This window comes from Myotis daubentonii, chromosome 16, assembly GCF_963259705.1.
Source record: "Myotis daubentonii chromosome 16, mMyoDau2.1, whole genome shotgun sequence".
In the NCBI taxonomy this organism is placed as follows: Eukaryota; Metazoa; Chordata; class Mammalia; order Chiroptera; family Vespertilionidae; genus Myotis; species Myotis daubentonii.
Window position 1 is genome coordinate 4254900 of NC_081855.1, and position 23529 is coordinate 4278428.

The window sequence follows — 23529 nt, forward strand, 5'->3', positions numbered from 1 at the left end:
AAGACAGGTCCAGGCCCAGCCAGCCCGCAGGCAGGGAGGTGGGCCGTGTGGGCAGGCCCTAGACAAGGTGACACTTGGCCAGGGCTGGGCCCACGGAGCCTCTAGCCGCCCGCCCAGGCTGTAGAGGGGGCGGCTCAGAGGCCAACGTCCCCCATTCCTTCCCATGAAGGCACCCAGCTCTGAGCACAGCACCCTGCAGACCATGCCACCTTCCCCAGTGCCAGGCGGTGGTGAGGGGGTGGGCAGGCCCAGGATCCAGGGTGAGCTGCCGCTGCTGCGCCCCAGCTGTAGCTTCGTTTTCAAGCCGGGCGGGGGTGGAGGCCTGTGGTTGATGATGTCCTGTGACTGCCAGTCCTGCACAGCGCCCCCCTCCACCCCACTCACAGAGCACTTACAGCCTTGACTTCATCCTCAAACAACGCTATGAGGCGCCATCACAGTTGAGAGGCGCTGGGGCTCAGGCAGGTGGAACCATGTCCCAAGGAGGCTGCTCTGGCAGGGACGTCGGGCACCAAGGGTCTGTGCTCCCTCCTGTCCAGGCTGAGCTCTCACTACTGGCTTTTAGGTTCAGCCCAACTTGCAGGAATACAGGCCTCAGTTTCCCCATCGGCCCTGTGGGAGCCTAGCATAGACGGCCTCGAGGCCCCTCTGGCTCACGCACTCCAGGCCCCACAAGGCTGTGGGGCTGCGGCGGATCCTAAGGCCCCACTGCACTGGGGAGCGAAGGACGGGACCGGTGGGTGGGAGCTGTGCACCCCGCGGGCGTGTTCTCAGCCCAGCCCCCCTCGCCCCCGATGCCCCCCACGACCGGGAGCTCAGACACTTCGGATACTCCGGGGAGACCGGAGAGTGGGGTGTCCCTGAGAAGAGGCGTGGGCGCTGGATGGGGCGAGGCCTCCGGGGCAGCCAGCCCCAGGTCTGGGTCCCCGCTCAGCACGGACAAGTGCTCCAGCCTCATCCACACCTGGGAATGCACGGGCTGGGGGAGGCGGCTGTGAGGAGCACCCACTGGCTCGTGGAGGGGCCCGGCGTGGGAGCCTGTCGGGGGAGGGGCTGGGTAGCGAGCCCCGAGGGTCTCTGATCTGCTGGCCACAGGGCCAGGGCCTCTACAGCGCCTCTCAGAGACGCCTGTTCCACGCCCTGGACTCACTGTGAGCTGTCTGCCCCGGACCCGACCCTCAGTGCTAATTACACGGCAGGGAGTGTGGCGAGTGAGCGTGGGGCTTGGGGTCAGCCCACTAAAGAGCCCACATTAAAATGTCCCAGCAGCTGGAGCCTCGCCCCGGGAGAGCTCGCAGCCACTTGAAAAGGCTCAGTGGGATCGGGGGCAGACCTGACAAAAGCCGACAAATTACAGGACAGGTGCCAGCCCCTTGTGACCCAGCCTGGCGCCTCCCCTCCTCCTGGGAGTCTGTTCAGATCGCAGGCCTAAAGCCCGAGGACTCCTGACCCGTCGGAGGCTGTTCTCAGCCAAGGGCTCTGGTGCTGCCCCCTCTTCTCTAACTTTCTAGCCATGAGTGACACCCAGGCAAGCGCCTCCATTTCCTCATCTGTAAAATGGGATCGACTGGCTGATCTGTACTCTCTGGGGAGTGTGCTGCACACATAGGTGCCAAGTGGTGTCCGGGTGAAAGGAGGGCAGAGTACCAAACGCCAGGTGTCCGTGCGGAAGAGGCCAGCCACACTGGCCCACACCCCCCTCCGTCGGGCCAGTGCGATCCTGGGCCCAGAGGGGAGGTAATGTGCTCACGGACACACAGCAAGCAGCGCTCAGAGCGCAGGCCCACCACGACCCCGCTTCTCTGCCCAACGACATCCCCCTCTCGGGCCCTTTCCACGCTGCCCTCCTTCCTCAAGTCCACTCTGACTCCGCAGCTACGGAGGCCTTCCCTGACCTCGCCCGGGAGCCTCCTGTCAGAGCCAGATCCCAAAGCCTGTGGTGGACGTTACAGCGCCAGAGCGTGGCTCACACTCAGGAAGCCTCTGGGAGTCAGATCTCAGATGAGGCGTGAGCTGCTGGGGTCGGGGTCTGAGCACGCGTCACCGGAGGCGTGTAAGCAGACAGGCCACCAGCGTGGCACGGGCTACTAAGAAAAACCACGAAGGGTGGCCCTTGTGTGGCTCCGGCACCTGGCCACGGGCCCTTCTCAATGTCTGCCGGGTCTCTGCTTGTTGGAGGTAGTTAGCGCCCTGCCCCTCGGCCTGCAGGGGAGGCCAGGCGACCCGGCAGGAGGCTCCGGGTTGCGAACTCCGTGCCGGCACAGCCCCGTCCGCAGAAAGCAGGTGCAGTGTCTGCTGAGGGGCGCGTCGGTCACTCGTGACCAGCCAGCTCACCTTGAGGTGGCCCAGGTGCATGTGGGCCCGCTCGCACATGTGCAGGAAGTACTTGACGTTGCTCTCGTCCAGGATGATGTACACGGCCACCTTCCTTTTGAAGCCGGCGTCCAGCAGGTCCTTAAAGATGTCCACGTCGGTGAACATGTCCATGACCACGGCCACCACCTGGGACAGGAGAGACGGCTGTCAGGCAGGACGACAGTGCGGACCGGTGCCTCGCAAGACAAACAACCCGCCCGTGCCTGCCACCTCTCTGGGCCACTCCAGCTCTGCTCCCCACACCTCAGGACGGGGACTGGGACGTGACGAGCTGGCCCCGAAATTCTAGGCTCAGTATCTCGATCGGAGGCACAGGCTGGACTCCGAGGCCGCAGGGAGGAGACGAGAAGTCCACTCAGCGTGCCTGCTGCCTTCCTAACGCGAGACCCCGAGCTCAGTGACCAGGCGGGGGTGGGAGGTGAGGGAGGCGTGCGCTGCGCAAGGAGCGGGAGGGGTCAGCTCGAGGCCTTGCAGTCCGAAGGGAGCTGCGTCCTGAGGCCTCCTTCCTGCGGGTGCCAGGGTTCCCCGGGCCCGTTTCAGTCCGATCGAGGTGGCAGGTCACACCACTGCCCTCCACCTGCCACCCCAGGTGCTGAGATGAACCCCAGGCGTCAACAGCCAGGAGGCAGGGCAGCAGCTGGCACAGGCTCACCGAGGTCGCCCCGCAGCCCGGGGGGTGAGGTCTGGCAGGCTCCCTCGCCGCCCACACCAGCACGGGGCTCTTCCTGTCCTCTGACGACCTCTGCCCACACAGCTGACCTCCACCTTCCTGGCCCTGACTCCGGGTAGAGCCCCAGAGGTCAAGGTGCACCTCCCCCAGCCCAGCCCAGCCACAGTCCAACGTGGTCAGCGACACGCCCAAGGCCTGAGGAGAGAGAGGCGCAGGGAAAGGCCGGGGCGATGTGGACAAGCCACTGGCCTCAGGGTGGCTGCCAGCCTGGTGGGCGCAGTGCCGCTTGCTGAGTCAGCTACTGGGCTCTCTGGCAGCCCGAGTCCTGCACATGGGAAAGCTGGGGCAAGAGACTCAGCTAGCACCCAGGGCCCCCCGAGCCCTTCTCCTCGAGGGAGCACAGCTACTTCCAGACCCTGTGCCAAGGGTTGACAGAGCCCCTGTTCAGTCCCAGCCTCTGGGCTGTGGCCGCAGCAATTCCCATCTTACAGATGAGGAAACTGAGGCACCAAGGGGTGCATCCCTTGCCTGGCTCTCTATCTGGGAGGCCCAGACTGCCTGCGACAGTGTGAGCTCATCGAGGGCAGAGCCCCTGGCTGGGCCCAGCTTGGGGCGTGGACTAGGGCCCTCCGGGAGCTATTGTCAACTGAGAATGGGAGCTCATGGCTTGGGTTGCAGGAATGAGGGTAGCCAGGGACCAGCCCAGCCCCTCCCGAGCCCTGTCTGCCATCCACCAGTGGGGTGTGGGCCTGGCTCTCGGTCTCTCCAGCTCACACACCAAGGCGTGAGCACAAAGCTGCCGGCCCTGCCTCGAGGGGAACGCCGGCCGCTCCTGTAGCCCCAGCCCCAGCCCCACGAGGCCCTGGGCGAGGCCAGGCCAAAGCCTCCAAGACAGAGGGGAGGTGGAGTCTGGAGACGCCGCTGCCCGAGGTCTGTCAGGAGGCCGCGCAGCGCGAGGGGCAGGCGCCTGTGAACTGGCTGTGTCCCCGTGAGCACTGGTTCCAGGGGGGGCGGCAGGCACATGTGTTCCATACGCGAGGCGCCGTGGACACCCTGCAAACTGCACAGCCGAAGCCGGAGGGAGGGAGGGAGGGAGCCCGGGGTCCCCGGGTCTCACTGCCGGGAAAGATGCAGCCCCAGAGCAGGGAGGGGCCCAACACCACGAAGACCATCGGTCCCCAGCCCCAGAGCGCAGCAGGGTGGGCTGATGTCTTGGGGGGGGGCGGGGGATGGCTGTGCCAGGACTGATATGGAGGGGGACATGGGCAGGGACTGGATCAGTGCTGGGCTCGAGTGCGTCTTGTACCCAAATCCCTCCCCACGTCTGGGGGGCTGCATTGTGGGCAAGCCCACAAAGTGCGCTCCTGCGGCAGCTCCACGCCTCCCTTTCCCCTGCCGCATCCAACAGAGCTGCCTCCTGCCTCCCGCCTCCCAGGTCCGAATCCCCCACCACTTTCCACATGGCTGGGACTGCTCCCCAGTCTCCTTTAATAACCCCATCCATCTGCTGTCGGTTTCAGTGTCCCCAAAATGCCCTTGGGGTGTGTGACCATCCACCTCCACTAGAGACATGCTGACACTGTGGCCCGAGGGGAGGGGACCCCCAGTCCCACCTCAAGCCAGTAGGGGGTGGACATGGTACCTGGCCCAGGCCCCGGTGCCCACCACAGGCACCTCCATCACCAGGTGGTTACTGGAGGTGGGTGGGACCCTCCACCTGAGGCCACCGCCTCAATAGCCAAGGCCTCAGGTCTGTGACACCTGTGCTGGCCCTGATGGACTGACGGCAGGGCACAGGGCACTGGAGTGCGCCCCTCCTCCCGGGCCCCTACTAGCAGTCTGAGCGCCCGGGCAAGGGCAGGGCAGGACCAGGGCTGGAGCTCCGGGCTTGGTCCCGGTATGGCATTGGGTGCGCCGTGTCCCTCTCTGGTCTGTCTCCTCATCTATAAAATGGGGAAGGTTGATGTGCCACCCAAGGCCATCCCTGCCAGGGCATTCCCGACTCCCTGTGCCCTTCCTGGGCGGCAGCATGGGCTCTAGACTGTCCTTCTGGGAAGATACGCGACCTCAGGCAAGTGCCTTGGTTCCTGCATAAGGTGAGGACAAGGCAGTGAACGGTGCCAGTGCACAGCCGCTTCCGGCCTCCTCCTCGTCACAGCAACCTGAGACTCTTCCTCCAGACCCAGGGCCTCCAGGTGGCCCGGCGGGAACCGTCCCCTGCCGATTCACACGGACCAGGGACCGTTCGCGTCCCCTCAGCCAGGGGCAGGCCCCTAACACGCAGGGTCTGCAGGGCAGTCCCCAAAGGGTCCTGCTGCCTGAGGAGTGGGCACGCGAGCCCCAGAGCCTCTATAAAGGCCAGACAGCAAATATGTCAGCCTCTACCAGTCACGTGGTCTCTGACACAGCCACTCAGCTCCGCTGGTGCCGCAGGAAGTGGCCGAGGGCCTCCGGAGCAAATGTGTCTGTCTGTGCTCCCGTATTTACAAAATCAGGCAGGAGGCCAGGCTTGATCCAACGCCTACCCTGGACTAACCCTGCTGGTTCCACCCAGGACAGCTTAGCAGCCAGCCTCAAAAGCACTGAATTGTCTCCAAGCAACTTCACTGCATCCCAGAACGAAGCTCCAAGATACTTAAAGGAAAAAAATCAAACTTCAGCCCCCCCCCCCCCACAGCAAAAAAATGCTATCCAATAAGAAATACCAGACACACAAATAAACAGGAAAATAATGATCCTTGGGAGGAAAAAAAAAAACCTATCAAAACTACCCCAGAATGGATACAGATGTTAGAACTGGCAGCTACGGACATGAAAACACTGATAACAAAGAGTATTCTAAATGTTAAAAAGTTACTTAAGACAGGGAAGATAGTTTAAAAACACCAAACTGAACCTCAAGAGGTGAAACAGTTCAATATTTAAGATGAAAAATACATGGGATGGGATTAAGAGCAGATGAGACACTGTAGAGAAAAGACAGTGAACTTGAAGACATGTCCATAAAATTATCCAAAATGACACCCAGAGAAGGAGATGGAAAACGGGGTCAGGGCTTCAGGGAGCTGTGGGCGTAACTGAAGTCACAGAGGTGCCCAGGCAGAGGGCGGGGTGGGGGGGCGAGACAGAAAGACATTGAAAAATAATGGCCATAACTTTCCACATTGATGAGAACTACGCATTCACGCCTTTAGGAAGTTCAGTGAATTCCAAGCAGAAGAGATGTAAAGAAATGACACCAAGGCATATCATAACCACATCACTTAAAGCCAGCGACAAGGAGACAATCTTAAAAACAGCCGAGGGGGCAGGACCATGACACAACAGGAACAAGGCAAGCAGGTTTCTCTCGGAACTGACGCAAGCCAGAGGACACCAGCAGCACCTCCACGGTCCCAAATGGGAAACTGTTAGCCTGGCTGCCACGCCCGGTAAGAGTAGCTTCCAAACCGAAGGTGAGGCGAGGACCTTTCCGAGAGACTCCTCTCCGCAGATCTGCACAGTGTACAGACGGAGGGGCCCCCTCGCATGGGCTCTGAGACAGGCAGGAGCTGCTGCTGTCCTGCCCGACCGACCGCCTCCAGCAGGGGGCGGGGGCAGACCCGGGCGTGACCTGCTCTCCTCCCCTGGTGCCTGCGGGGATAAATGAGAGGCTGTCTGAAAGGCCAGGAAGGTTCTCCAAGCACGGAGGATGCTTCCTGGGAGCCCCTGGCCCCCTGTGGGCAGCCCCCACGCCTGGTACTCCCCAAACCAGTCTGCACATCTGGCTCTAAAGGTCTGGCACTGAGTTTAGTCCTATCCCCCGGGCAGGCAGGGAGCACGTCTGTGATTGTAGTAACAGATGCTGAGCCAGGCCAGGCCGCCTCCCACGCTGGTACCTGACAGAGGGGCAGGGGAGTCGCTGTCAGCCTCTCTCGGGGCGTCCTGTGTGGATTCCAGTTGTGCCGCCACCCACTGCCTCCCAGAGCCACCTTGGGTCCTGAAATAAACCCCTGACCTTGAGCCGCCCAGAGGGCAATGCCTCGGGGCCTCTCCCCTCCAACATTACCAGCTCTGGCACCTCCCCCCGTTTCTGGAAGATGAAGACAGGAGCCTCGCTAGGAACAATTAAAGAAGGCTCGGGCCTCCTGAGCACCAAAGGGCCGAAGCAGGATGAGGTCAAGAAGCCATACTCCAGCCTTCCCACAGACACACCAGCTCCTCACCGGGCTCAGGACTGCGCTGGCAGAGCCTGGGAAAGGCCATCGGGGGGCCAGGCTGTGCCCTGTGGACCGGACAGGAGGACAGGCTGCTCCCGCTTCCACCAGCTCCAGGTGCCCACATCCTCCAAGCTTCCCGGCCGCGGGTGCAGGACAGACCGCCCACAGTTGTCAGTGACTGGCATAAACGGAGGGTTTTCAAACTGGGAAATCTCAGAGTCATAATTTCAAAAGCCTTTAAAGCCTTAGCTTCCCCCGAGTCCCAGCGAGCATCCTGAGCCCCCAGAAGACTGGCCTATCAGAGACGTGCCAAGGCCACCGGCGAGCCACACCCTCTGCTGTGCCCCCCAAGCCCCTGCCTGAACTCCTGCAGGATGGGGAGCTCGCCACTTCTCCCAGAGAGGGGCTGTCAGGAGGGCGGTGAGGAGAAAGGCAGAGGGAAGGCGGGAAGAGGATGCGGAGGAATGCCAGCTCCATGCCAGATACCACACCAAGTGCTTTACGTCCCTTTCCCATTCGATCCCACCACAGCTCTGAGGCAGGCGCCGCCGTCGCCATGGCACCGAAGGGGCAGGAGTGGGGGTCGGAGGCAGAGGGGCTGTCTCGGGTATGGTTAACAGCAGCGCTGGGCTCGTGCCGGGTCTGCGGGGCAGCGAGCCTTTCCACTGCCCACGCGGCATTTAACCTGGGAAGGTGCCTGAGCCTGGGGTCACCGGGACCCCACAAAGGAGGTGGCATAGCCCACCCAGGCCAGGCCCGCTGGCTGTGCCCTGCACCCGGCAGCCTGTGGGCACTCACGGCTGTTACCGCCTCGGGACAAGTGCCCAATTCCCACTGTACGAGCTGAGGAAACTGAGGCCAAGGTCGCGCAGCCAGGACGTGGCTGGGCTGGGCAGGCGAGCCAGGGGCCTCTGAGAAGACCAGCCCCTCCCTGCCGGCCCAGGGCGGAGCCTCGGCTTCAGGGTGAGCCTGTCAGACCAGGGCGAGTGGGGTTCTGTGGAGCCCAGAGCAGGCTGGCCACGCCAAGGCGGCTGGTGCGAGGGCGGCAGGCCCCGGCCTGCTCCGAGCCTCCGAGCCTCATCTGCCACAGGACGATGACGCCAGGCCCCACCTCCCAGGGTCCAGGGAGGGCAGGGCCTGCAGGTCTGAGGCTGCTGGCAGGTCTGAGGCTGCCTGCCCGCAGGAGCCAGGTGTGCACCGAGGGGCCGCCCTGCTTCCTGGCAGAGCCCTCCTGGCTCTCCCCAAACTCTCAAGATGCAAAGGCCACTGGGACTGTGTTATCAGCTGGCTCCCCGCCTGCAGGGGAGGGCCGTGGGCCCGGGGCTGGGAATTGCCAGGAGGCAGCTCCCTGGACCTGCTGTGCCCTGGGGCCTCTGGGGCGCTGCCCAGCTCAGGGACAGGGAGAGCTCTCCCTCTGGTCCGCAGGGACCCGCCTTGGCTCCCGGGCACCCTGTCCCCGCCAGCCCCTCTCGGAGAGCCGCGTGTGGGACCTGTGGGGACAGGGAGCCCGAGGCAGTACTTTTCCGGTCCCGGTCCCGAGTGCATGGGGAGCCGCAAGGCTGCACTGCTCCCAGGGCTGGCTCAGCAGGGACAGCCAAGACACTGCTGCTCCCGGGAAAGGGTCCGAGACCGCGACCTGGGTTCTGCGCCCAGCCCGTCAGTGTCAGCTCTGTGACCTCCGACAAGCTATGGAGAGGTCAGCCCTACCAGGCCTGCTTCCTCACCTGCACCCCTAGTTTATGGAGTTGCTGGGAGGATGACAGCACCGGGCATACACCTGGTGTTTAATAAATGCCTCATTCAAGTGCTTTCATTCTCCTGGAGGCAACCATCAGTCAGAACTCCAGTGTGTGACGGGGGCCGGAGAGAAAAGACGTGGGCTTGGTCAGGCATCGCGCGACCTGGTTCCTGCCCTTCCTGCTGGTGGCACTTGGCAAGAAACAGAACTTCTCTGGGTCTCTGCTCCCGCGCCCTGCCTGGCTGGCGTGAAATCGCATGCAGGCTCGCCCTGGCCACTCATTCTCCCTCAGTTTCCTCAGGGTGTATGACTCCCCCTGCCCTGGGGCCTCCCCACGGCTGCCAGGCTAGTGAAGGGGCCCTACTAGGGGCTCTGGTCCCATGTGGGGGGGGGGGGTGCACTCTACCGTCCTGCCACCCAGCCTCTCCCCTTCTCTCTGAGGCTGTAGCCGGCCCCTGGCCTGCAGCTGAACCCCAGAGCAGTTTCTCCAGACAGATCACTGGCCCCTGGGGGCGGGGGCGGGCAGATGACCTCCCACCTTGGAAAGCTGGAGCCCAGTGGGGCCGGAAGATGCCCAGAGAGCAGCGCTCAGAGCCACAGCCGCAGCCAGCGGTCCTCTGAGGCCCAGGACCACCCATCCCCGCCCAGCCTGGCCCCGGGCTCCCCAGAGGAGTGTAGAATCACAGGGCAGCAGGTGTCAGCGCTGAAGGGGGTAGCCTGGCGGGAACAGGCTCCCAGGCTGCCCACGGTCTGCCTGTCATGCTGACGACAGCCCAGGCGGAGGAGGTGGCGGGCTGGGTTTCCCCGACTCAGTGCCAGCAGCCCCAGCCCAGTGCCCAGTGGGAAGGGGCCCAGTGTTCCAGCCATGAGGCTGGACAGTGGGATCCCCATTCTTGGTCTGGGAAGCGGGGGAGTTCTCCCTCACTGGTACCAGGGGTGAGAGAATTCGGGGAGAGGGGGAAAGAAGTGACTCATGGGAAGAGAGACAGCAGGAAGAGCTCCCAGGCGGGCGGCCAGGTAAGGGCTCGGTCAGCATTTGTCAGCATCCGTCAGTGTCACGGCCCAGCCCCTGGGAGCTGGGAGCAGCCAGAGCAGGGGCAGGGGAAATGGGAGGCGCTCATGAGCGCTCCGCCCTGCCCTGCCAGGGCCAGGCAGGATGGCCGGGGACCGACCGGTCCTCGAGTCTGAGGACAACACGGGCCTGGTCCCCACCCTCCACCCAAGAACTAGCTAGGTGACCTTGGAGGGACTAGCCAGCCAGGCCTCAGTTTCTACATCTGAGAAATGGGGCAGAGCCACTACCTGAGATCATGAAGTGCCTCGCGCTCGATAAACAGCAGCTGTTGTTTTTACAGATGGCTTGCGCACACATCACTGGCCTCGGGAGCCAGGATGGACGTGACATGGAAGCAGACGGGCTGGACAGCAGCTTGGCCTCTATTGCCTCTGAGATCCCTCTTGTTGGCTCGTGAGGCTCCCTGCTGCCTGAGAGGGCGTCAGGCTCAGCAGTGAGCCCCATTCTTAGGGGGATGAAAGCAGGGCAATGCCTACCTGTCGGGGGCTGCAGGAGAGCATGACTGTGGTGCCAAGAGAGCAGGGTTTCAACCCGAGATGGACTTTTTCCTGGTTATGTCACCTGAGACAGGTGACACCCGTCACCTCGTGGGGCTTTTGCGGGAAGCAAATGAAGAAATGGGAGGACCCACGGGACTAAATGGAGTGGCTGGGTCTCAGCCCTAGCCATCGAGACATGGGGAGGCCACCCTGAGTGCCCAGCCTCGCCCCAGGCGCCCCTATCTGGCCCCATCGCTGAGCCAGGCCGCCTGTCTTTCTGTCTGGGGGAGATTAGATGCTGGCTGTTCCCAGGCCAAGCTGGATCTGGTGTCTGCCTCCTTCCCATTCCCGGGGGGGAGGAGGGAGAACCCTGACAGAGCAGGTTGTTTTCCTGGCCTCAGTTTCCCCAATTGTATAAAGGGGGTGGAGGCTAGGTAATGGGTCCCAACAGGCCCTCCAGGGAACTGGGTTTCATGACCTCAAGTCAGGCACCCACGTCAGCAGCACCTTCTTATCCCACAGCAGGTGTGGGGCAGGTTATTTGGGCTGAAAACTATGAAGGCCCCTTCCTCCTCCCCCTTCTCCTCCTCTTCCTCACGCCTATCACCCAATTCTATCCTCACAACAGCCAGAGACACGGCTTTTATCCTCGCCACCTCCATTCACAGCCCAGAGACCCGAAGCCCCAGCACTGCCTGGGCAGGCTGAGAGCCGGCCCCTGGCACAGGCCAGCGGCCCCAGCCAACCCCCCCCAACCCCCCCGCCCCCCCCCCCACCCGAGACAGACACTCCGCTCTGGAAGGCGACGCCGCGGCTACGCCTCAACTCCTGACCCACTCTGCTTTCTTTGCGGAAGAGCTCCCCAGGCCTGTCTGGCAGCCGGAATGGCCCCCACAGCCAAGGTTCAGGTCTTGTGCCATTTGCTGTCCCCTCTGGGCCTGGAACCGCGAAGGGGTGAGATTCCACTAGAAAGACCTGCCTACAACCCAGTCACTCACTGCTCTCTGCCGAGCCAGGGCCTGGCCTCAGACTCCTCCTCACACAGCTGGCGGCAGGCTGTGCCAATCACGCCAGGATGTGCTCTGGAACCGTGCAAAAGGCACTTCCACTCGGCGGGGAGAAGCATGCGCTCAAGGTCATGCTGTCCAGCAATGACCTGGCTGCCTCTGCCAGTGGTAAGCGCCTCTTCTCAGAATTTGCGTCAGTGTGTCAACTGCGTATGGCTACCCACTGCGCAGCTTGGCAGGGGTCTGCAAGGGGAGGCCCACGATGAGGTCCCTTCCGGGGGAGAAATTCAACCCGGTGGACAACCCTCAGCTGCACTCACTGCTCCCACCCGAAGACCAGGCCGTCCCCGCCTCTCACACCCTCGGCTGACGGGTTCTGCCATGGCAAGGCTCATGGAGAAGCTCAGAGCGGTGGAGCGAGCGGCCCTGTGGCCCACACACCCAGGGAACAGGCACATTTGAACTCAGACCTCCAGGCCAGCCTCAGATGGGCTCGGGCAACTTCTTGGTCGCCATGACGATTCATTCCCCCACCCGACAAAAGCAGCATCAGAGACTCAGGGTGCGTGTGAGAGCTGCACCTCTCAGGGCTGTCAGAGCCATCCCCAGGGACAGGGGAGAAAGCACATACTTCCTCCCCCTCCCCACCTTCTTCTGGGAGACCCGCTCACCAGGCCTCTGGGAGTCAGAACTACCCCCAACAAGGCACAGCGGCCCATGGCGTGCAGCAGCCCACTGCTGCCACCTGCCAGGACACACAGGCACCTGGTCCCTCTGCCAAGAACCAGAAACCCCATGGAAGCAGGCAGCCAGGGGGCCCGCTGGACCATGGCCTCTCCACGCGGAGAGCGTTCACCAGTGGGAGGTGCTGTCTCCCCCAGGGGCGGCTCACCTTCTGGGCCTGGCTGATCATCTTGCGCACCACCTCTTTGATGTGGGCCTGCCCGTCGAGGGGCGGCTGCATGTAGACGCTCGCCCGGGTCACGCCGCGGTAGGCGATGGTGTCCGGCCAGCCCAGGTCCAGCTGGGGGATGGAGCGGTCTGACTTCTGGGGCCAGTACTCCAGGGAGGGCGGGGGCTCCGCCTCCGCGAGGGCTCCCCCGGCCCCACTGGCCTCCTCCCGGTCCCGCGCTCCATGGTCCTCAGACCCCGGGAGGCAGCCCGAGTCCCGCGGGTCCTGCGAGCCCGGGTCGTACACCTCGATGGTCTCCAGGATGCGCTGCAGCTCCAACTCGGAGAGGAAGTCGCGGATGTTCTCCCGGCTCAGCACCTCGTAGAAGGCCTCGGGGCCGCGGGCCACCAGCGCCTCCAGCGCCAGGCGCTGCTCCTCGCTGTAGAAGAACTCGGGCTTGGACTCGCTGGAGCGCCAGTTGACGTGGCTGTTGTCCAGACACTGCACCTGGGAGAAGGCCATGGTGCCCGGCGCGGGCTGCTGCGCGGGAGGCGGGGCGCTCGGCTCGGCGGGACCCGAAGTCGGGGCGGCGGGGACAGCGCGGGGCCTCGGGGCGGTCTGCTCCTCTGCCCATAGGCGCCTGCGGAGAGAGCGGGGAGCGCCGGTCAGCCGGGCGGGCGGCCGGGAGGCAGGGCAGGGCTGAGGGCGGGGCGCGCAGGGCCGGCCCCGAATCTGCCGGGACGGGGCTCCGGTTCCCGGCTTCTGGCGCCGCCTGAAGTCCTCGGCTACTTCGGGGGAACTTCCCCAAAGTCTCCCGGGCGGGGGCAGGAGCCTGAAACCCGACGGCGCTGGCTCAGGTCGGAGCCGCCGCGCTCGCGGGGCTTCCGGGAAGGCAGGGGTCTCGGAACCCCGCGCGCCACACGGGCAACCCGAGGGGCCTGCCCGGAGGAGGCCGCGGGCGGCGCGGCCGGCAGGCTGGGAGTCCGCTCGGGAGGAAGGGGCCGGGACCCGGGGTGCGGGCCGGACCGCGCTTACCGGGAGACCTCGGGCGCGTCGCGTAGCCGGCGAGGAAGCCGGGAGGGCGGAGCGGAGCGGTGCGCACCGGCGGCGGCAGGCGGGTGACTAAGTGCCACCCCGCCCACCCCGCCACCACCTGAGGTCACGTGCGGCCCGGGGGCGGGGCCGGAACTCGTTCACACCGCCGACAGCACAGACCCGCCCCCTCCGCTGCCCAGGCGTGGGCTCCCTAATTGGGAAAAGCTCAGGGAGCAAGTCCAAGAGTTCCTGGAACATTGCATGCGGCCCAGAGAGGGACAGTGTTCTTCCTGCGGTCACACAGCAGGTGGAGAGCCTGGGCAGCCCGCCCGCAGGCCTGCGGGTACCCCTGGTCCAGCCCCACCTCTGCTGCTGCCCAGGTGGGAGGGGAAGTGCATGGTGGGCCAGCTGTCCAGCTGTGGAGGTAGAGGTGGGATACTAGGCTGGGAAGCCCAAGGCACCAATCTTAGGAGCCTTCCCAGAGCTTGGTGTGGACAAGCAGCTGAGGAGCCCTGCTCCCTGCGGGGAGGGGGCCCTGCCCCAGGACTGGACCTGCGTGAGGAGCAGGCCCCACGGAAGGCGGGGAGCTGGAAAGGGCTGCTGTGGGCTGGGGTCAGCCCAGCCATGCACCGCGTCCCTGGGGCTTGGGACCCTGGTTATGGGAGGCGTGGGGACCACATCTGAAAGCAGGCTGCCAGGGCAAGGACAACAAAGCCCATTAAACCTGGCCAAACAGCCCACGCCCCATTTTTGTGCCAGGCCAGTCGGCCAGGCACCTGGCCCAGCCTTCCCTCCTGTCCCCCAACCCCCACCGCTTGCCCTGGCTGGGTGCTCTGGCTGCGGTCGGGACCCGGAGGACACTGCTCTGGGTGGCTGAGGGCTGGAACCTGCCCCCTGAGAGCCTCACCACCCTCCTCGCCTGTCAGGCCTCCCCTCAGCCCACTGCCCTGAGATGACTGCTTTCTCCCCGTGGTCCCCGTCACTCCTTCCTGGCCTGGGGCAGTGTGTTTGTGGGGGGATCACGTTGTCTGAACACAGTAGCCCCAGGACCAGGTCCCTGCCTCCCTGAGCTCAGTCCACAGGTGCCCCTGCTCCTCCCAGGTACGTGAGCACACACCTGCACCCTCCTCCCCGGGAGCCCGTGGACACACTGCCCTGGGGGTTCTGACGCCTGGGCCAAGCCTCTGCCACTGGGGACGCAGAACATGACTCTCTCTGGGCCCCAGTCCCTCCTTTGTTCATAGCCCAGCACAAAGGCCCTGGGCTCACAGGGAGTCCTAGCTGTCAGGGCAGAAAGGCCGCTAGCCTCCAACTTCTGCAGTTACCGGCCCATAGTGACATTCACAGGAAGCTGTTTAAAAAACAAACAGCGTGGCTCAGTGGTTGAACCAGGAGGTTACGGTTTGATTCCGGGTCAGGACACATGCTGGCTTGATCCCCAGCCGATCCATGATTCTCTCTCATCACTAATGTTTCTATCTCTCTTTCCCTCTCCCCTCTTCTCTGAAATCAATAAAAATATATTTTAAAAATAAAATAAAAAAACAAACAAAAAAACCCAGAGAGCTTGCATGGTCGCCTTCCCCATTCCCCATTGGCACCATCCTGCACAGCTATCTACAATGACATCACAGTAGGGAAGGTGATGCTGCGATGTGCTCGTGTGTATGTGCGTGTGTGCACACGTGTGCGTGCATGTGCGTGCATCCTCTTGGTTCCTGGATCGACGTGTACACGCACGTGCACACACACACACACAGATGTGTGCAAGCTCATGTGCAGATCTGTGTAACCACTGTCACAATCAAGATGCAGAACTCTCTGTCACCACCAGACTCTCCCTCTATTCAGCCACAGCCCCCCCAGCCCTGGCCCCCGGCAGCCACTGACCTGTTTCCGCCGCTGGGAGTGGTTGGTAGCTTGCTCCTTCTGTGACTGACTGCTACTCCGTGGAGTGGGTGGACCAGTGACTTAACCATTTCATCTGTCGAAGGACATTGGGTTCCCAGTTTGGGGCGATCATGAGTAAAGCTGCTTTGAACATTCAGATACGTAGTGACTTATGTATGTTTTACATCCCCCCCAACAGTGTATGAGTGATTCAACTTCGTGGCCTTGCCCTTGCGACATGTCATGTTGCCACAATCATCTGCTTTTAGCCCTTCCGATAGACGTGTAACAGTCTCTTCCTGTGGTGTTAACGTGCATTTCCTTAATCATTAAGGCTTAATGACTCATGGCATTGAACACATGTTCATGTGCTTATTTGTCATCTGTATGTATTCCTCAGTGACATGTTTGTTCATGTGTTTTACCCATTTCCTAATTGGATTGTCTGGTTTCACTGTTGAGTTGAGAGCGCTTTATATAGTCTCCATACCAGGCCTTTGTTGGGTCTTTACGTATATAATACAAGTTGACTCAAACAATGTGGGGGTTAGGGACACTGAATCCCCCCCTCTGTGGAGTAAAAAAAAATCTATGTATAAATTTTGATTCCTCCAAAACTTAACTACTAGTAGCCTACTGGTGACCAGACGCCTTACTGATAACAAATAATCGATTAACACATATTTTGTATGTTATATGGATTATATGTGTTATTTTTAAATATTTTTTATTGATTTTTAGAAAGAGAGGAAGGGAGAGGGATAGAGAGATAGAAACATCAATGAGACAGGAACATCACCAATCGGCTGCCCCCTGCACACCCCACACTAGGGATCGAGCCACAACCCAGGCACATGCCCTGACAGGGAATCGAACCAGAGACCTCTTGGTTCCTGGGTTGACGTTCAACTGCTGAGCCACACTAGCCGGGCATGCATTATTCTTAAATAAGAAAGCTAGAGAAAAGAAAAGGTTATTAAGAACATCATAAGGAAGAGAAAAAGACATTTAAAGTATTTATTGAAAAAATTCATCTATAATTTCAAATCCATGTTCAAATCCATATTGGCCAAGGGTCAACTGTAAAATATTATCTGTACTAATAATAGCCGAGGTGGTCGTCATGCTCTCATGCATCACGCCCTAACATCGTCACAAGATGGCCATGCACACGGTGCAAGCGGGGCCTGGCGGAGGAGGTGGGTTGTGGCAGGGGAGGGCAGTTAGGTGTCAATCAGGCCAGCAGGGGAGCGGTTAGGGGGCAATCAGGCAGGCAGGCGGGTGGTTAGGAGCCAGCGGTCCTGGATTGCTCAGGGATCAGGCCTAAACCAGCAGCCAGACATCCCCTGAGGGGTCCCAGATTGGAGAGGGTGCAGGCCAGGCTGAGGGACACCCCCCGATGTATGAGTTTCGTGCACCGGGCCTCTAGCTAACTATAATCACTATGGTGTACATTAGACCCCTAAAACTCATTCATTTTATAACTGGAAGTTTATACCCTGTGACTAACATCTCCCCTCTCCCCTGACTCCCTAGCCCAGTGATGGCGAACCTATGACACGCGTGTCAGAGATGACACGCGAACTCATTTTTTTGGTTGATTTTTCTTTGTTAAATGGCATTTAAATATATAAAATAAATATCAAAAATATAAATCTTTGTTTTACTAAGAAATATCAAAAAATTTCTATATGTAACACGGCACCAGAGTTAAGTTAGGGTTTTTCAGAATGCTGACATGCCAAGCTCAAAAGGTTCGCCATCACTGCCCTAGCCCCTGGGTAACCACATTCTGATCTCTGTTTCTACAAATTTGGCATTTTAAATTCTGAATATAAGTGGTATCATACGGTATTTGTCTTTCTCTGACTTATTTCACTTAGCCTAACACCTTCTAGGACCATCCTTGTTGTTGCAAATGGCAGGATGTCTGTCTTTCTCATGGCTGAATAATACGCTGCTATATATGTATACATGTATATGTAAATTATATATATATATAATCTTTACCCATTTATCTGTTGATGGGCAGTTAGGTTGTCTCCATATCTTGACTACTGTGAATAATGAACATGGGAATGCAGATATCTCTTAGAGGGAGTGACTTCATTTCCCAAAGATGTATAAACTAGCCCTAGCTGGTTTGCTTCAGTGGATAGAGTGTCATCCGGCAGACTGAAGGGTCCCAGTTCAATTCCAGTGAAGGGCACATGCCTGGTTGCAGGCTCAATCCCCAGTGGGGGGCATGCAGGAGGCAGCCGATCAATGATTCTCTCTCATCATTGATGTTTCTATCTCTTTCCCTCTCCTTCCCTCTCTGAAATCAATACAAATATGTTTTTAAAAAAGATGTATAAACTAGAAGTGGGATTGCTGGATTATTTATAACTAGAGGCCCGATGTATGAAGATTCTTGCAAGAATGGGTCTTCCTTCCCCTGGCTGCTGGCACCGCCTTTGCTCCAGCCAGAACCACCTTTCCACCTTCCCACACTGCCCAGAGCCCGGAGAGGCTGGGGCGGTGTGGAATGCCTGTGTCCCACCCCGCCCCCGGCCACTCGGTGCCTGTGCATGCAAATTAACCTGCCATCTTTATTGGGTTAATTTGCATCCTCACTCCTGATTGGCTGGTGGGCGTCGTGAAGGTACAGTCAATTTGCATCTTTCTCTTTTATTAGTGTAGATAGTCCTATTTATAATCTTTTTAGGAACCTCCCTGTTTTTCATAGTGGCTGCGCCAATTTACATTCTCACCAGCAGTACACATGGGTTCCCTTTTGTCCACGTCCTTGCCAAGGCATGTTATGTTGTGTCTTTTGATGATAACTGTCCTCAGAGGTACAGGTGGTAGCTTTTGGTGGTTCTGATTTGCATTTCCCTGATGATGAGGGAATTGAGCACTTTTTCATGCACCTGTTGGCCACTTGTACTTTTCCTTTGGAAAAAATGTCTACTTGGTTCCTCTGCTCATTTTTAAATCAGATTTTTTGGTGGTTTGTTGGGGTTTTTTTGCTGTTGAGTTATATGAGTTCTCTATGTAATTTTGGATATTAACCCTTTATCAGATATTTGGTTTGCAAATGTTTTGCCCCAATCCATAGGTTGCCATTTCATTTCGCTGATGGTTTCCTTTGCTGTGCAGAAGCTTTTTAATTTGATGTAGTCCCATTTGTTGTTTACTGTTTTTTGTTTTGTTTTTTTTACCTTTGCTTTTGGTGTCAAATAAAAAATATGATTGCCAAAACTGATGTAAAGGAGCTCAACTCCATGTTTTCTCATTGGAGTTTATGGTTTCAGGTTTTATGTTCAAATCTTTAATCTATTTTGAGTTGATGGACGTTTGCATATGGTGTAAGATATGGCTTTAGTTTCATTCTTTTGCATGTGTCTATCCAGTTTTCCCAACGCCATTTATTAAAGAGACTGTCCTTGCCCTACTGTACAGTATATTCTTGGTTTCTCTGTTGTAAAGTAATAGAGTGTATATGCATGAGTTTATTTCTGGGCTCTCTTTTCTATTCCATTTATCTACACACAGGGTTTTTGTATATTGATTTTGTATCTGCTTTTGTGCCAGTACTGTACTGTTTTGATTACTATAGCTTTGTAATACAGTTGTTTTGTTTTGTTTTGTTAATCCTCACCTGAGGATAGTTTTACCATTGATTTTTAGAGAGAGTGGAAGGGAAGGAACAGGGGGAGAGTTAGAGAAACACTGATGTGAGAGAGACACATTGATTGACTGCCTCCCGCATATACCCCTTCCAGGGCCAGGGATCAAACCTGCAACCCAGGTATGTACCCTTGACTGGGAATTGAACCCGCAACCCTTCCATGCACTGGCTGACGCTCTAACCACTGGGAACACTGGCCAGGGCTGTGATACAGTTTGAAATCAGGAAGTGTGATGCTTCCATTTTTGCTTATCTTTCTTAACATCGCTTTGGCTATTTGGAGTATTTTGTGGTCTGATACAATCATTAAAAATTTTTTTTTCTATTTTTGTGAAAAATACCACTGGAATTTTGATAGGGATTGCATTGAATCTTAGATTGCTTTAGGTTGTGTTACATGTTCACAATATGAATTCTTCTAACCCTGAGCGCAGTAAAGTTCCCACGTATTTGTGTCTTCCTCGGTGTCTTTCAGTAGTGGCTTGTAAGCTTTCAGTACACAGATGTTTCACTTCCTTGCTTAAATATATTCCTAGGTATTTTATTCTTTTTATACAATTGTAAATGGGATTGTTTTCCTAATTTCTCTTTCTGATAGTTCATTGTTAGTGTATCGACGACACACAGGGTTTTTGTATATTGATTTTGTACTGGGAAGCTTTACTGAAGTCATTTCTGTAGCTTTTCTTTCATGCTTTTCACAGGCGTCTTACAGAGCGAGGCTTTGGTTTTGATGAGGTCTAACTACCACTTTCCTCCTGTGGATCATGCTTTTAGTGTCAAGTCTAAAAATGCTTCACCTGGCCCAGGTCGCAAGGCGTTTTCCTGTCTTTTTTCTCCTAAACGTTTGAAGTTTGACATTTAAATCAGTGACCTATTTGAGTTCATTTTTGTGTAAGGGGTGAAGTTGAGGTTGAAGTTGGGTTTTTGGCCATGGATGTCCCCAGAAAGGCTTCGCAGAGGAGAAAGCCCCGGAGACTGAGCTCACCCAGGGCCACAGAGAAGGGTCGGCGCCCCGGACTCAAGCCCTTCTGCCCTCAACTGCGACACCGCGTCTGGACGGCTCCGGGGAGGAGCCAGGCCCCGGGGAGGGGATCTAGCTCAGCCCTCAGGGGTACTTCAGCGGCCAGCTGGGGCAGGGGTCGTCCAACACCAGCCCAGCGGAGCCGCCGTGCATTTGCTGTGCCGGCCACTGCGGGGCCCAGGCTTCCCCGGCCCAGCCCGTAGCGAGGCAGGACAGACGCTGGTCACAGAGTTATTGGTGTCAGGAGGGTGTTGCCCTGAGATTCAGGAGCCCAGACACCCACAGAGTTGAGAGGAGTGAATCTGTGCTCCCTGGCTCAGGAAGGAGGGAAGGGTGTTCCGGGGAGAGGGAACAGCAAACACAGAGGCTCGGAGTGTGGGTGAAATTGGTGGAGTGAGGGCAGGGAGCGGGCAGAGGCTGTGAATGGCACGTTAGAGTGTGACTGGCCCCACTGCGGGATGGAGAGGCACCGAAAGTGTGAGCAAGGAGGAGAGGGCCGTGGTGGTGCTGGAAGTTCCCTCTGCTGTTCCCTCAGAGACGGCGCTGCGACGAGGTGGTGCGGTGCCCTGGTCACTAAGCCCCGTGCTGCCCTGGGCATTGGCTGCGGGGGGCGGGGGGGGGAGGACTTGGGGGACAGGAGAGGGGCAACTCCGGGCTTCTGTGTGGGCCCTTGGCTGGATGCGGATGCTGGTGGCACTGTGGAGGCCAGGGGGTGGGTGGGGGAGGTGGGGGGGAGGGTCCTGGGTCCACAGAAGCTGGTGCTCCGGCGCACCCCGAGGCCTGCCCGCGCCCTGGCCCTCATTGTTTGGGACGGTACACTCCTGAGTTGGCACATTCAGGGGACTTTGTTTAAGTGGCGACACCGCTGCTGCTGTCATAAAGGAGGGGTTGTTCTCTCTTGGAGTTCAGCACAAACACTAGCGAGGTGAACCGAGCCAGCCGGCGGGCGGTGCCGGCCCGGCCTGCAGCAGGCTGCATAGCTCAGCAGAACCTCCTGACTCAGGCTTTCAGCGCTATTATGGGGCTGTGACTCCTCATCTGTCCCTCCCAGGAGGCCCGGTCCTCAGGCACCAGGGCCAGCCAGGCCTCCCAGAACTTGTCAGGAGGGGCCATCACCTCCCCTCTAATGCTGGACCCGAGAGGCCCAGAGTCCTGCCAGGCCCTGGCTCTGTCCTGGGTCTGATTGTGTGTCCTGGGCAAGCCCCTTTGGGTCCTGAGTTCTCTCATCGGCACAGCTGGTGGGGGTGGAGGTGGTAGGGTAGGGAGCTGGGTCCAACGGTGCCTGAGCTCCTCCATGGATCTTTCTGGGTCCTTTCTCCTCTTTCTTTCCTCCTGTGCCTTTCCTCCTTCCTCACTCGCTTGTTCACTCATTCATTCACAAATGTTCAAAGACCGTCTCTTAGGGGCCCAGCCCTGAACCTGGGACTGGGAAATGATTCAGACCCATTGTGCACCCTCGGGGAGCTCCCAGGCTGGTAGGAAGGTAAAAATGCAAGCAGACAATTGTGGTTCAACCCTTGGCCTAGGAGCCCTTAGGCCTCCTCTGCCCCGGGGAGAGTGGGAGGGAGTCGGGAAGCCTCAGAGGACGGGCTGTTTGCAATGGGCCGTGCAGGCGGTAAACAAGGGTAGGGATGGGGCACCCGAGAGGAGAGTCAGCACAAGCTTGGAGGGGCCGAAATGCTGGGTGTGTGTGAAAGTGCAAACAGGTCAGGGAGGGCCTGGGACCGAGGCTCAAATGCTGCGCAAAGGGCTTTCCCCAGAAAGCCGCGGCTCAGCGCTGGGGTGGGGAGGCGTCCGGAGAAGTGAGTGGGAAGCGAAGAGCTGAGATTCTGAAAGGATGGAGAGACTGGGCGGGAGGCAGTGAGGAGCTGGTGGTGGAGAGCAGGCTTGATGGCAGGAGAAGCCATGGGGTTGGGGCTGGGGGGAGGGGAGGGGGCAGAGGGAGGGAGGACCATCACTGGGGCAGGAGGCGGAGGGACAAATCTGATTAGACACTGAGTGGTCGGGCCTGGGAGATGACAGGGGGCAGGTGTCCTGGACCTGGGGCTCCGGCGCCTGGACTGGGCTGGGATGTAGGGGAGTGGGGGGACCAGTGCCTCAGCCCTGGGACTGAGAGGAAGGGGGCTGAGACCACGCCCTGCCCCTGCAGTTGGGCATCTAAGGAGGGACTTTTCAGAAGGGGCATGTGGAGGGAGCAGTGCTTAACCCCCGAGTGCCGAGTCTGTGTGGAAACATCCACGACGCTGCTGTTGGGGACTTGACCACGCCGGCTCCCCACCACAGAGGCCTCCGTGGCCCCGCAGCTCCCTCCCTCCCTCTGGTCCCCTTGTGGCTTCTGTTATAACTTTCCTGTCATCGGCTCCTCTGCTCCGCACTCCGTGGCCTCTGCTGAGAACCCCAGGGGAGAGGAGCCAAAGGTGTTTTAAAACGTGTTTTCGCCTGGCCAGTGCGGCTCAGTGGTTGGTCGTCGACGCATGAACCAGGAGGTCACTGGTTCGATTCCTGGTCAGGGCACATGCCCGGATTGCGTGATCCTGGCAGAGCAAGCAGTAGGCTTGGGGCAGACAGAGCCAGTAGGGGGAATGCAGGAGGCAGCCGATTGATGATGTTTCTCTCTCATTGATGTTTTTACCTCTCTATCCCTCTCCCTTCCTCTCTCTCTAAAACAATCAATAAAACATATTTTAAAAAAGCATTTCCTGGAGGAACGAGTGAGCATGAGATTGGTGCTACTTGTCACCTACACTGTGATCCCGGCGGAGAGGGACCCCCCCCCACCCCCCCGCTGCTGTGGGCGGGGAGGAGCAGAGGCCCTGGGAACCGCATCAGAGCCAGAGCCAGGCTCCCAGGGCCTCCCGCAGGCGCCCGCAGTGCTGAGGTTCCTGCCCCAGGCGGTTCTGCTCCGCGGCTTGCTAGGGAGGGAGGCCTGCACTTAGGGTTTGTTCCAGGTCTGGGCTGAGGCCAGGACATTCACTGATCCCTCCTTCACTCACCAGGGGAGCTGTGTGCCTGTCCCAGCTGCTGAGGGGGCTGCCACAGCAGGTCCAGGTCCCCAGCATCACCAGACCCCTCACCGTGGGGAAGAGGCGAGACACAAACATGCCCCCGTCAGTCATCAGGAAGGAAAAGAGACGTGGGAGAGGAGAGGGGCAGGAGAGCAGAGAGGTTTATTTCAGGTGCAGGCGCCCATCCTCTGGGAAGGCCCGAGAGAGCCACTTCAGCCCGAGGGCCCAAGAGGCCACAGCTGAGAGGGAGGCTGGTGGAGAAAGGGCAGGAAGGCCAGCTGCTGGCACCCGGTCAGAGGAGAGCAAGGAAGGAGAGGAGCCCTGAGGGCCGAGGGCCAGGAGTCCAGATGAGCCCCCGGAGATGTCTGGGAGGGGTGATGGGTGCGCCTGGTATAGTGAGAGTCCTCGGGAGCTCCTGGAGGCAGCTCACCCAGTGCTCCTGTCTGTCTGAAGGGGCAGTGGGGAC

At 59.2% G+C, this 23529-nt stretch overlaps 2 protein-coding genes across 12 annotated transcripts in view; one reads left to right on the forward strand and one right to left on the reverse strand.

Annotated features, from left to right (window-relative positions):
* FAM83G (family with sequence similarity 83 member G) overlaps window positions 1–13611 on the reverse strand; it is a 74485-nt gene extending 60874 nt beyond the window's left edge. For 7 of the 9 annotated variants that reach the window (XM_059668424.1, XM_059668425.1, XM_059668430.1 and 4 more), the window contains exons 1-3: window positions 13472–13610; window positions 12437–13076; window positions 2335–2502 (exon numbers count right to left, since the gene is read on the reverse strand). In XM_059668424.1, coding sequence (XP_059524407.1) covers window positions 2335–2502; window positions 12437–12958 — 690 coding nt within the window. In that variant the 5' untranslated portion in view covers window positions 12959–13076; window positions 13472–13610. Of the gene's footprint in view, window positions 1–2334; window positions 2503–12436; window positions 13077–13471 lie in introns of all 9 variants that reach the window. The other 2 variants (XM_059668423.1, XM_059668427.1) reach the window with 2 other exon arrangements.
* The window catches only part of SLC5A10 (solute carrier family 5 member 10), an 89387-nt gene that overhangs the window by 59338 nt on the left and 6520 nt on the right, over window positions 1–23529 (forward strand). The gene's annotated exons all lie outside the window — the stretch shown is intronic.